This window comes from Bos javanicus, chromosome 11 (genome assembly GCF_032452875.1).
Source record: "Bos javanicus breed banteng chromosome 11, ARS-OSU_banteng_1.0, whole genome shotgun sequence".
Classification (NCBI taxonomy): domain Eukaryota; kingdom Metazoa; phylum Chordata; class Mammalia; order Artiodactyla; family Bovidae; genus Bos; species Bos javanicus.
The window spans coordinates 86,003,631-86,018,006 of NC_083878.1; the positions used below are offsets into that span (position 1 = coordinate 86,003,631).

At 49.4% G+C, this 14,376-nt stretch overlaps 1 protein-coding gene across 10 annotated transcripts in view; it reads right to left on the bottom strand.

Annotated features, from left to right (window-relative positions):
• Positions 1–14,376, bottom strand: part of GREB1 (growth regulating estrogen receptor binding 1) — a 135,204-nt gene that overhangs the window by 54,694 nt on the left and 66,134 nt on the right. For all 10 annotated transcript variants that reach the window (XM_061433293.1, XM_061433292.1, XM_061433294.1 and 7 more), the window contains exons 3-5: positions 10,761–10,880; positions 9,161–9,337; positions 1,482–1,664 (exon numbers count right to left, since the gene is read on the bottom strand). In XM_061433293.1, the coding sequence (XP_061289277.1) occupies positions 1,482–1,664; positions 9,161–9,337; positions 10,761–10,880 (480 nt within the window). The remainder of the gene's footprint in view (positions 1–1,481; positions 1,665–9,160; positions 9,338–10,760; positions 10,881–14,376) is intronic.

The window sequence follows — 14,376 nt, forward strand, 5'->3', positions numbered from 1 at the left end:
CAGCATTACTCAAAGGTGAAGGAACAGCTGGGCTTCTCTGGTGGCCCAGACGGAAAGAATCTGCCTTCAATGTAGGAGACCCGGGTTCCATCCCTGGGTCTGAACAATCCCCCGGAGGAGAGCATGGCAACCCACTCCAGTATTCTTGCCTGGGGAATTTCACAGACAGAGGAGCCTGGCGGGCTGCAGTCCATGGGGTCTCAAAGAGTGGGACATGACTGAGTGACTAACACAACAATAACAACAAAGGAAGAGCTAGTACTTTCCTCCACCCCCTAAATCACTCTCCATTGGGAAGATTACCTCCCAGTGAGGTATCGAACCTGAGAGGGGCTTGGTCACAGCAAATGATCAAGAACTCTTGGCTGGTCCCACAAGGGGAAGAACCACTTCCTCTCCAGGACCTAGAAAATGACAGGCATGTATATAGTAGGAGCTCAAGAAATTATTGAGGAATGTGGCAACCCACTCCGGTATTCTTGCCTAGGGAATTTCACAGACAGAGGAGCCTAGTGGGCTACAGTCCATAGAGTCGCAAAGAGTTGGACACGACTGAGCGACTGAGCATGCGTGCAAGCAAGAAAAGGAGACGTGGAGGATAGGAATGATGGGAGGGGACAGGGGATGAATGCCTAGAACCAGCCCCTCCTGAAGCCCCTTTTTCCTACTCACAGAAGCTGGCTGGGGTATTCCAGGTGACCAGAGAGCACTGACGCAGACAAGCGAGGGACAAGAGGCTGCCTCTCCTGGGCACCTCGCTAAGAACCCTTCTGGGACACGTCCCTCCACGGTTGGTTGATGGGAGAAGGGGCATTATCTCGGTGGGGTCTGGAAAATCCAGCCCCTCCCTCTGCCTCCAGAGATGACTGCAGCCAGGAGGATATTGGGCGACAGAAGAGAAGAATGGAGGGAGGCCCTTCCTAAAGCTGGAGCCCGCTCTCTTCTGCCAGCCCCAGCCCCAGGAAGCTGATCTTTTCTGTTTGTGGTTGACAGGGCTGCGGGGCAGGGAGGGAGGCTATCTGGGCTGAGCTTTCTCTAAGTCAGGGCTTCGCAACTTCAGCACCATTGACACCGGGCTGCACAATTCTCTGCAGAGGGCTGCCCCGGGCACTGTATCCTTGGCCTCCATCTATGAGATACCAGGGGCTCCTTGCAGTCATGATGGTCAACAGTGTCTTCAGACATCACCAAATATCCCTGGGGGACAGAATCCCCCCCGGGTGAGAATCTGGCCCCAGACACTTACCACAAGAAGACACGGCACCGTGTGGCCCTGTGTCAGCTTTCAAAGCGCCCATATAATTAGACTGATACTGTAAACTGGACGCCCGGAGGGCAAAATTGCATTTTGATTTCGTAGGGCTGACCTCTTGCCCACCGTGTGCACTGCAGAGCAGTCTCGGCCCAGAGTCGGGCCAACAGGCCCCTGGCTGGCCTGGAGGTGCCCCCTTCATACGGCCCACCCCACAGAGCTTGCTCACCTGAGCCTTTCCAGCAAATGAGAGGCCCTTTGGTCAGAGCCCCCTGGGCGTTGCGGACCAGGTAGTATTTCAAGTGTTTCTGCTTCTTGGGCTGCGTGGTCAGCTTCAGATTGATGTGATTGGAGAACTCCGTGAAGTAACAGAAGCCCTTCTTGCCACAGCCGACACAATTCCCAGAGAAACCTGGGGGGAGGAAACAAACCAGGATTGTCCCCACCTGACACCCAAGACCCCTCCAAGTGAACCATCGTTCACTAGGCATTCACGTCCCGAACCACCAGCCAGAGAAGTCCAAGGGGCAAAGGTAGCTGCCAGCTCACGCACATCCAGGGGTCAAGATGACCCTGACACAAACAAAAAACCTTGACCAAAGAGACGCTGGGTCGTAGACACGAGCGCAGGTAAGCATGGAAGACAGCATTTGCTTAGGGGCATATTTAAAGCCTGTGCATCCTATGGGACAGAACTGTCCCATTCATCTGTCCACACTGAGCACCTGCAATAATTTGGTTTGTCCACATGGTCTTTGGGCTTCTCAGACGGTGCTTGTGGTAAAGAAACCGCCTGCCAATGCAAGAGACATGAGATGCAGGTTCGATCCCTGGGCCAGGAAGATCCCCTGGAGGGGGTCATGACAACCGACTCCAGTGTTCTTACCTGGAAAATCTCACGGACAGAGAAGCCTCATAGGCTATAGTCCATAGGGTTACAAGAGTCAGACACGACTTAGTGAATAAACAATAAATGTTTATACTGTAGTCTAACACATGAATTAAGGAATTATTTAATATTTGGCATCACCAGAAGAAATAAAGCGACTATATTCTGTGTAATATGCACACAAAGTGTTTCTAGTTGGTGGGGATGGAGGTTGGGGGAAGAACTTTGATTAAAGTATAAGTAAGGACAAGCCTTAAGTACTTGAAATTATGTTTCCCAGGTGGCTCAGGGGTAACGAACCCTCCTGCCAAGGCAGGAGACACGGGTTCGACCCTTGGGTGGAGACGATCCCCTGGAGAAGGAAATGGCAACCCATTCCATATTCTTGCCTGGAGAATCCCATGGACAGAGGAGCCTGGCAGGCTATATAGCCCATAGCATCGCAGAGAGTTGGACAGGACTCAGGTGACTTAGCATGAACACACTACGGTCTTCAGTGCCAGCCAATCATAGAATCTCAAAGCAATTAAACCACTGAGACTGGATACACTGAGAGCCCTCTTGAGAGTCCAAAATTCCCTCCAGGAATCAAGGAAGTAGACCCCACAAATCGCAGAAATCAAGTACTTCATCACGTGTGGCCAGGATCATGGCGAGTGAAAACTGGGCCCGGCAGCCATGGTGAAGCCTCTCATCTAGAAGGTGACTGCTTGTATCAGTTCCTGCTGCCCAAGGCCAGGGGAACCTTTCTGGGAGATGACAGAGCTTAACTCTGAGGCTCTGCAGAAGATGCCTTCCAGAGGTGATGACAAAACCACCTCTTCAGTTCAGTTCAGTTCAGTTACTCAGTTGTGTCCGAATCCCTGCGACCCCGTGGATTGCAGCACGCCAGGCCTCCCTGTCCATCGCCAACTCCCAGAGTTTACTCAAACTCATGTCCATCGAGTCAGTGATGCCATCAAACCATCTCATCCTCTGTCGTTCCCTTCTCCTCCTGCCCTCAATCCTTCCCAGTATCAGGGTCTTTTCAAATGAGTCAGCTCTTCACATCAGGCGGCCAAAGCATTGGAGTTTCACCTCTTATGAACTATTAAAATCCAGAGAACATGCTTGAAAGACTTAAACTGTGAAGTCCATTCAAGCCGGAATCAATAGAACTGTTGGTTAAGACAAGAAAAACGTGATGGTTTAGCTTTTGTACCTGGTAGACCGTTCTGCTTTAAGCTCACTGTCTCTCAAAGGCCTTCCCTATGACCTTGCCTCACTCACTGGTACATCTGGTTTCTTTGCAACAAAGTCCTTTGGTAGGAGAGACCCTGAAGCTGAGACTAATTTGTTTTATCTTATCCTCTGGATGACAAGTTTACAAAGAGCATCTTGATATAGGCCAGAAAGGGCCAAGCGGTTCTGTGAGTAAGCCCTGCTTTTAAAGGGGACAGTCCTGAGGTCTCTGACTACTACTGTTAGTGAAGGTTCAAAACATTTCCCCATAGAGAAAGAAGATGCCTATATTACAGAACTATGAGGGACTTTATTTTCTCAGGCTCCAAAATCACTGCGGACAGTGACTGCAGTCATGAAATGAAAAGACACTTGCTCCTGGAAGAAAAGCTATGACCAACCTAGACACCATATGAAAAAGCAGAGACATCACTTTGCTGACAAAGGTCCAAATCGTCAAAACTGTGGTTTTTCCAGTAGTCATGAACAGATGCGAAAGTCGGACCACAAACAAGGTTGAGCGCTGAAGAATCGGTGCTTTCGCATTGTGGTATTGGAGAAGACTCTTGAGAGTTTCGTGGACTGCAAGGAGATCAAACCAGTCAATTTAAGGAAATTATCCCTAAATATTCATTAGAAGAACTGATGCTGAAGCTGAAGCTCCAATCCTTTGGCCACCTGATTCGAAGAGCTGACTCATTGGAAAAGACCCTGATGCTGGGAGAGACTTAAGGTGGGAGAAGGGGATGACAGAGGATGAGATGGTTAGATAGCATCACTGACTCAATAGACATGAATCTGAGCAAACTCTGGGAGAGAGTGAAGGACAGGGGAACCTGGCATGCTGTAGTCCATAGGGTCACAAAGAGTCAGACATGACTTAGTGGCCAAACAACAAACATTACAGAAACCTGGATTATCTGCTCTATTGCAAGCAAGTTTAATATTCCTTAAAAGGCATTAGAAATAAAGACAAATCTCTTGGTCTAAGAAGGCAGACACAGGTTAGTTTTTCCTTCCAGACTCCTATCCCCTCTGTACTGAATACATTAAGGTACCAAAAAAATACCAACTCTGTGCTTCATGTTTACTTGTTGTTAGAGGGACATGAAGGAAACTGACATGCAGAGAAAACCAACGGTGTTCTTGCCATTCACCGTCGCCCAGACGAAGCACCCAGCTGAACTCATGCAACCACCAGTCGGTCAGCTAAACCTTCCATGGGGAAAACAGAGGGACTGAGTGGTTGTCCAGAGCAGATCCAAAGAGTGACGCATTCAATTCTAGCATGAGAACGGAGTGAGGATGCACAAGCATGCCCTCCAGGGCTGCCCCCAGTGCCTACCACCCCCATCTCTGCTTTACCTCCCATCCCTCCTACTGCTATGCTGGACTTTATATTGCTGACAGCTCTTATAACTTCTTCCTCAATGTTGCTGCTAAGCTGCTACGTCACTTCAGTCGTGTCCGACTCTGTTCGACCCCCTAGACGGCAGCCCACCAGGCTCCCCCCTGGGATTCTCAAGGCAAGAACACTGGAGTGGATTGCCATTTCCTTCTCCAATGCATGAAAGTAAAAAGTGAAAGTGAAGTCGCTCAGTTGTGTCCGACTCTTAGCGACCCCATGGACTGCAGCCTACCAGGCTCCTCCATCCATGGGATTTTCTAGGCAAGAGTACTGGAGTGGGGGGCCACAATGTTAGAGTTATTAAAATCTGTATTTTTCCCTATAACCATCCCCATCCTTCCACAGGACCGGGAGCATGTATGTCCACGGGGAGGTATGGGTTGTATCTGTGTGCATTCGTGTGCGTATACAAACTAGTGCCCAGCACAGGAGAGACAGTCAGCAAACACTGGGAGGGAAGGAGAAGAGAGGAGATAAAACAATTAGCAGAGCAAACACTTAGCCTCTCTGCACACACTTTGATGTGCTTTTGTTTTCTAATGTTTTCACGTTTCTAATGCTTCCTAGTTTATAATCTAATGTTTTTATTTTTTCTTTTGTCTCCAACCTGGGAACCTTGAGCAGCTCAACTGCCATCCAAGAATGAGGCCCTAAGAAACCTTCCAAGCTCCCTGGAAGGGATCCTGACTCTGAGGTCAAACCAAAGATGATGAGTAAGAAACAGAACTGCAAATCCAAGGATGCTCCCAGCACCTCGCCAAGGCCAGCACTGCCATCCCTTTGCAGAAATGGCTAAACAGGTTACAGGCCTTTGTCCGACGACAAATGTGGGCTATGGGACCACGGCTCCGTTCCAGAGGCAGGGAGGGAGGGCCACAAACCAGAAGGGGCTCCTCCGTGGTTCAGAAATCAAAGTGGAAACGCTGGCCCTCCCAGGGCAGTAAGGACAGGCACACCTCATTCTATCGCGCATGCCTCTGTTTCTTCATATCTCAGTGCTAGGTAGTAACACACTCACTCACTCACTCCATTTTAACTCCAATAGTCATTAGCACATGAGAAGTAAAGTGGCTGCTATTTAGGTTCATTTGCTGCTGCTGTCTTTCTCCAATTGGTAATCCACCCATTTTTTAGGACCCAAGTGCGTCGCCGGTGACACCCTCTGAGACACTCTCATCCCAGAAGTCAATGCATCCTTGGGGATCCCACAGCATCTTAAGCCCGTGGTGGGAGCCTGTTGCCCAGAGATTTCCCAGAATTTCGATTTCTGTGGTTGTGCATGTGGATCTCTGAGGGAAGTCTTGGTTGGCCTGTATCCTCCCACGGCCCTGAGCTTCCGGGAAGGACCAAGTGCCACTTGGCTTTGGGGCCCCAGTCTGAACTTAAAGTCTACCTTCAGTTATTTATTACTATGAATAATAATAAATGCATAATTATTTGCCTGCTAGATGAACAAACAGCTCATTTACTCTCATCTCAGAAATGAACATTCCAGCTGTAATAGATGGAAGCTTCCCAGGTGGTACTAGTGGAAAAGAACCCGCCAGCCAATGCAGGAGACGTAAGAGACGCAGGTTGGATCCCTGGGTCAGGAAGATTCCCCTGGAGGAGGGCACGGCAACCCACTCCAATATTCTTGCCGGAAGAATCCCATGGACAGAGGAGCTTGGTAGGCTACGGTGCATGGGGTCGCAAAGAGTCAGACACGACTAAAGCGACTTAGCAAGCACACACACAGCTGTAATAGATGGTTTCTTCTCCTTTGTCTTAGCCATCAGCTAGTTTCGATGAATTACTATCAAACAACTGGAACACACACCTACATTTTAGTCTTTTCGCTTTCACAGACCGAAATCTCTCTGTTGATTCAAAGTCACTAAAACCAGCACTACTTTCTCTATAAATTATGGGGGGCTGGGGGTGGGGGGGGGGTGGTTTAAAGCTGTTACTTTCTCCTAAGATACTCCAGAGCCTCCCCTTTATAGGTCACTAAAAAGTGCTGAGCCCCGGCCCCAGAGGGGTGCTGGGCCACCATGCCCTGTGCAGCCATCAGGGTTAATTGCAGGAAACCTAAACAGTGCTAAGTGTGCAAGCTGAGAGTATAAAGTTATTTTAAAAGAAGAAAGCATGGGTTATTACCAGCCGGCCCTTGTTACCCACCTCCGATGGCTTTTTGGCAAGCAATTAACAAAGACCCCACTTCCTCTACGCTTCCCGCCGGAGGGGCTGAAGCTGTTCCCAGGCTGGTGGTGAATGAACTGAAAGATTCTTGCCTCTGCATTTCGAGACATGGAGCCTCCTAGATTTACTGCCCTCGCAATTCCTTTACAGTCACAAAGGGGAGGAATTCAGGCCAGATCAAACGCTAACCAAGTCACCAGTCTGTCTTCCCCACTCATTCTGTCCTGAGCGGCCTTGATAAGCAAATTCACTCTGAGATGCAATGACTCAGAAGCAATGAGCTTCCTTGGTGGAGTAAATTTCCTGGATTATTCTTGCTTTCAAAACTGATTACAATAAACCCATAGAGCCGCCTTAAGAAAGAACCGGCCAAAACCTTTTCTCCTGCTGGTTGTTGCCTCAGAGTCGTGTCTGTCCCTCCACTGAGCAGTCATCTGCCAGGTTTCAGAGTGTGCCCTCATGGCAGGAACCATTTCTTTTTCTTCTCTGGGTCAAGCCTTGCTGTCCCACCTCCATCCTTCAGTCCTTTGCACAGAGACTCAGACATAAAATGTCCTCAATAAATATCCACTAAAGTGTGTAGGAGATCCAACCAGTCCATCCTAAAAGAAATCAGTCCTGAATATTCATTGGAAGGACTGACGCTGAAGCTGAAACTCCAATACTTGGGCCATCTGATGCAAAGAACTGACTCTGTGGAAAAGACCCTGACGCTAGGAAAGATTGAAGACGGGAGGAGAAGGGGACGACAGAGGATGAGATGGTTGGATGGCATCACTGACTCAATGGACATAAGTTTGAGTAAACTCTGGGAGTTGGTGATGGACAGGGAGGCCTGGCGTGCTGCAGTCCATGGGAACGCAAAGCGTCTGACACAACTGAGCAAGTGAACTGAACTGAAAGTGTTTTTACCTACCCAGATTTGGGAACATATCAAGTGTAAAACTGAGGTTTAAATGTTTGTCCACTGGGAAAGCACAGAAGGAATGGGGCCAGCAGGAGAAGTTTAACCTAGAAGTTTTTCCCATAAACTCTCATGATCAAACTTGCTTCTGCCATGAAGATTATTTCTGAGGCTACATCTCAGCTAGACAGATCATTACCAACCCTCCTGTCTGCCCAGCTCTCCTGCCAAGGAGACGCCAGGCCAGGTGAGGGGCCATGTGGAAAGCACTTGCCCACTCTCTGGACGAGGACACGGAGGCCCAGGGTCACACAGCAGCCTATGGTCAGACACGGGGCTGGAGCCAGCTCGCTGAGCTCTCGGTCCAAACCTCATGTCTCCCCCGACTTTGCTTCACTTACCGGGGAGCGTGCCGAGCACAGGGTCGGGCATTCAGTAAGAGCTCAATAAATGTTTGAACCAACAGGAGACAGGCTTGGTATGGCTTGGCCTTGACTTGCACTGACATTGAGGATTCCATGGGCCAGCAGTGGTTCCAAAGGTCAAAACCACAGCTTCCCTAGGCTGACCCTGACCCTGAGTGACTGTGGGGTGCAGTAGTTAAAGGTACCATATGGAACCAGGAAGACCTGAGTCAGAATCCTGGCCACATTCTTTTACTCATGCACCCTCAGGCAAGTTCATTAACAGGTCCAAGGCGACCTTGACTGGTGAGGGGCAAAAGGTAAAGCAAAGAAGAGAATGGTAGAGGGTGCCGGGCAGTCACTTGGAACAGGACTGTCCTGGTCAGGGGGACACACGCTCAGCCTTATTCTCCTCCTGCCACGCGTCTGCTGGCCTCTGAGAGCATCTCGGATGGGGTCTGGATTACATTCCCAACACAGGTAGGCACTTAGGAAAGTTCTGATGAACACATTTACCAAAAAAAGTAGTACTAACTGACAGGCTTTCTATAGGAAAGTTGTCACATTTTATTTTTACACTATTCATTTATTTTTTGGCCATGCTACAGAGTATCATGTAGTTCCCCAACCAGGGATCAAACTCACGTCCCCTGCACTGGAGGTACAGACTGTTAATCCCCGGACCACCAGGGAAAGCTCCAGGTAGTCACATTTTAAAACAAATCTCATTTGCATTCCATTCCACAAAGAAATAGGCCACAGAATGAGGAATGAATGGGGTTGTGGGACGTGCTGATGAAGAGGCCCAAAGGTGGCCTGTCTTCCACGGGGACCAGTGGCCCTCCTTGTCCCCACCCATCATGCAGCCTGAGCTGTAGAGCAGAGCCCAGGAGGAACTCACCAAGAAGGGCGTTGTGTCCGTTGTCATCCGGCAGGAACCTCTTGTCCACGGCACACACCAGGAGATGGTCAGGCAGGCTGGGGGACTTGGCACCCACCAGGAGGAAGCCCGCAGGGATGTCGATGGGCTCACTGGAGATGGAGACCAGACGCAGGTCCTTCCCGGCCTGGCAGAACCCTAGGAGGGATGGACAGGGCTCACACGCCGTCCAGCGAGCGCCCCCACACAACCAGGATCCACGCGGGCAAAGCAGGAAAACAGTCTGAATTTTGTCAGCAACCACCCTCACCCCTGGCCTGGGCTGACTCTAAAATTAATTCTGAGAACATTATTAGCTATGTTATCCTTACATGCGCTTCACTTGCCAGTTACCATGATTCACAACAATAAAGTGACTGGGCAGAACAAAAAAATAAAATGAATAAACGTAATTCTGAGAGATCAAATTGTAACCATCGTCATTCGTGACACTTAACTACTTGCTGTATTTACGACTGCTGCTGTTACCGTACAATACACATACGTGAATGTACAAATGAAGGTCAACGGGAGAAATGGCTAGACAAGTGATGGTAAATTAAAACGTGGATGAAAAATCCATAAGGGACTGTGAGCAATTTGAGGTCTTTTCCACCCTGCACTTAACGTGTATGAGGCACAGGCCAAGGGCAGGAATTCAGGCTGACGACCTGGTAATGATGGTCTCAGAGAAGTCCCATCAGCAGAGGGGGACACTACGCACTTGAACTTTTTCTATTTCAGAGCGTTTAAACGTCTGTGCGTGTGCTAAGTTGCTTCAGTCAAGTCTGACTCTTTGCGACCCCATGCACTGCAGCCCGCCAGGCTCCTCTGTCCATGGGATTCTCCGGGCAAGAATACTGGAGTGGGTTGCCATACACTCCTCCAGGGAACTTCCCAACCCCGGATTCAAACCCTCCTCTCTTTATAGATGTTTTACGACTAGTGCTACTTGGGAAGCCCTTAAACATGCTTCTTATTTTTAAATTAAGTGTCCAGAAATACTTAGGGAAAAAAGGAAGAAGAGGGAAACAGCCGAGATTTATCTGGATCGACCTTTTCTGGGAATCTCTCTCCCCAAAGGCACAAGTGGCCCCATGCCCTGTGTTTTCCCATCTTTAATGACCAACAGGGATGACATGGGCTAATGTGAACTCTGAGACCCCGAGGCCTTCCCTGCAAACCCATAAGATATTTATACCTTAGTAAGATTCTCCTCCAGGGACATCTGCTTTACCATTTTCAAGGCACTGGCTCCTAGTTCTCCCATCTGCTCCTGGGCAAAGCAGGAAGCAGGAAGTAGCACCCACTGTGTGAGGCACTGAGTGGGAAAAGCCTTGGAAGGCTTTCATTTGATCATCTTTGGGCAGGTGGTCCTGCCCCTAATTTGCAGACAGGGAAATCGAGGCTCAGAGAAGTTAAGTCATTTACTCAAAGCTTCTGAGCGGGGTAGGGAGGGCCACGATGGAGCCAGGTCTGACTCTCAAGTATGGGGTGGTTCCCCTTCATCCATCATCTTGGGGACATGGGCTCAGCTCACAGCTCGGGGGGCTCTCAGCACACAGCCCGGCGGGCATCTCACCGTCCGTGGTGCAGCATCCTTCAGGCGGGGGGTGCATCTGGTAGGGGTTTGGGGGACAGTTCTGTTCTAGCCCCCCGTCCCCTTCCTCTTCCTCTTCTTCATTGTCCACTCGGCTTCCACCTAGACGTGGAAAAGGGGAGTGATGACCAAGGCAGAAGTAAGTACATGGTGAGCCCCAGTTAGTTAGGAATTAACCAGTCCTCAGAGACACACTGTTTAAGCCGAGCACCATCACCCTTCTTCACTAGGGGCGAGGGTCAAGGCTCACTCAGACCGGATGTCTTTCCCAAGGTCACAGACTCTGGCTCCAAGCCTGGCCTTATGACTGCAGAAAATACACGTCCACATCCCCTCCCAGAGCTCACAGCTGCACATATCTGCATGAGCAACAGAGCTCGGTATGTATACAGTTGCTGACAAGGACCGACTATAAAGTCTGCACACAGTAGGCACTCCAATAACAGCTGTGTGGGAGGAACCACAGTGTAACCCAGGGACCATTTTACAGGTAAGGAAACTGAGGTTCAGAGAGACCCAGTGATTCAGCCACCTGCTAGGCAGCACAGCCAGCCTGTTTCCAGCTGTATCTGGTGCCCAAGCTGCTGTCCTTGTCGTAAAATAGAACCTGAAATACAGTGTGAACGGCCTTTACGTTGAATAAGACAGGAGTCAAACCATATGCTGTTATTTATCCCCAAGGGAAAACTAGATGTATACATTATTAGAAATATAAACACACCAGAAGTTGTCACACACACAAAACAAACCAGCACAGGGTCAGGCCCTCTCAGCAACTTTATGCCTATAGGAAACTTTTCAAGTGAAATAGTACTTTAGGACTAATGGCAAATGTGGAACGGGCCAGGAGAGCCAGCAACTGGCCAGGGAAACCCCACTCTCCTCGTGCCTGCTCTCCATCTCCGCAGCAGAGGAGCTGGCCTTCCCCACGTGGTCAGCTCCTGGGGGCCGGGGGTGCTGCTGTTATTCAGGAATTCAGGCCCCAAGCAGAATATCTCACACACACAGAGGCAGCGCTCAGGAAACCACTGAGTTAGCCAAAAAGTTTGTTCCTGTTTTTTTCCGAATCATTGTAATTCCCAACTGTTTGGAGTATACACAGAGGGCGCGCGCATACATACACACACACACACACACACACACACACACACACACACCCCTTATTTACCCAGCCTGCTAGAGAAAAAGGGTTTCACATCAGTGAGTTTTCAAACTTCTTTTAAGAGATGTTTTGGGTAAAAAGTCTTTCTCAAATTGCCTATCTTTAAATGTCATTTAATAAATAGCACCCAGATTTCTTCACACAGTAGGGCTGCTACAAACATCCTTAGATAGCCGAGGCCAGGGACAGCTGCTCCTTTCTTTTCTGTGTCTCCTGTCTCTTCCCCTCGTGCCAGCCCCTTTGCTGCCATTTCTTCTACTCTCACCTCCCTTGGCTCTCAACCCATCCATTCAGTGCGTGACGTGTTTTCCAGTTAGTGACGAAATCACGCACAACAGAAAAACGGGCTAGGAATCTGGGAACTCCAGTTTTAGTCCCTGGATCTGCCATTGTCTGTGTGGCCTCAGGAAAGTTACTTAACCTCTCTGGGCGTCAAATCCTGCCTCTTTAAGATGAGGTGGTTATAGAAGGCCACCTTGAGCTGTGACAGTCTCCGTGGGGAAACACGGCACTCAGCATTGCACAGAACATTCCAAGGGTGATTTAATCAGTACAGCGGGCTGGGAGCATAACCTCAGGGTGGTCACCACTTTAAAGGTGTTAGTTGCTCAGTCGCGTCCGACTCCTTGTGACCCCACGGACTGTAGCCCGCCAGGCTTCTCTGTCCATGGGATTCTCCAGGCAAGAATACTGGAGTAGGTAGTCATTCCCTTCTCCAGGGGATCTTCCTGACCCAGGGATCAAACCTGGGTCTCCTGCATTGCAGGCAGATTCTTTACCATCTGAGCCACAAGGGAAGCCCTATGTTAAACGTGCTGGAAGGACAAGAGGCAGAAGAAACTGAACATTTCGGGCCAGCCCAGGCCCATGACCTTGGGAAGGTCACAGCAGGAAGTAAGCAAGAATTCCTGGTGTCTGCCTCCCTCTAGGACTGGAGGACACAGAGGTGGTGGGGAGACTGTAAAAAGATTACCCAGGCAAGAACACAAAGGGAGTTGAAGGGATAAACACCAGAGCCTCTTTCAGACGCTTCCTTCCTGCCACTAAATGCAGGCGTGGTTGGTTTTAGCAGAAGGTATAGAGTCATGCCCAGACTCCAGGTGCCACCCATGCAGCACGGTCCCCACGGGGACTGAAACCACCCTTTAGCCACCTACGGAGTGGGTGGCTTGGAAGGCTCTGCAAAATCAAGATTAGTCTGTGAACCAGGGACTCACCGGGGCTCAGCAGGGGGACAGCAAAGAGCCAACAATTAGAGTGAAAAGGGGAAAGAAAGCCAGGCTTTCGGAGCTTGGAGGGCACGCACAGGAATGTCTGCACGTTTATTCTGTTCAACCAAAAAGAGCAGGAATGCAGACTCTTGGAAAGAATGAAAGAGGAGGGTCTTAAGCCTCCGAAAGTCAAAGAAAGGGCTCAAAATCCAGTGGCTGCCAAGAATCCGCTTTCTGCTAAGAAAGCGGGATTAAAGGTCAAAGGTCTACATCAGACATTCCAGGGTCTTTGATGGAATCTGTCAGCCAGCAGCAAGCCTGAGGAGACTTCCTAACCAGGGCCAGACTAAACCAGACTGTTTACCAAGGTCTTCTGGCAGAATGAGGGCTTTAAAATGGCCTTAGACAAAACCAATTGGACTGGGAGCTTAGGATCTTAAAACTCAACCGTGGGTATCCAGAGATGTCATGACAGCACTTCACCCCATGGTGTATGAAAGTATTGATGTTTTAGAATAAGTTTTGTTTTCTTTATATGAGAAGAAACTGTATGACATTCTGAGTGGGTGGGACGACAGGAATTTACCTGTATCTTGTTTAATAAACACTAATCCCAAATTTGAAGGGTGTATTTGTTTGGTTTGCTTGGCCTTCCTTTAAAAAAAAATAAAATAACACATAAAAGGTTTCTCCCCTGTTAGGAAAGGTCATACCCCTAATTTGGAGAACAAAGTAACAGGGCCCCTCTGAACTGCCCTTGCAAATAGAGAAAATGTTAACAGATCTAGGGGTGTTTGGGATACCAGTGCCCTGGTCATAAAAAGCATCCTTAATGTTACTGTCTGAGGAAGGACAGCAATAAGATAAGAGATCCCGACAGAGAGACAGACCAAACAAACCCTGTGCACCACGTTCTATGATGCAGAAACCAGGGGCTCAAGCTGAGTGCTCGACTGATAGGGACATTTAGCAAATCGACCATCTCCTCCTTTTCACCAACCCCCTCCCCACACCTCCCAGCGCTGCTGCTGCTGCTGCTAAGTCACTTCAGTCATGTCCGACTCTGTGCGACCCCATAGACAGCAGCCCACCAGGCTCCCCCGTCCCTGGGATTCTCCAGGCAAGAACACTGGAGTGGGTTGCCATTTCCTTCTCCAGTGCATGAAAGTGAAAAAATAAAGTGAAGTCGCTCAGTCGTATCCGACTCCTAGCGACCCCATGGACT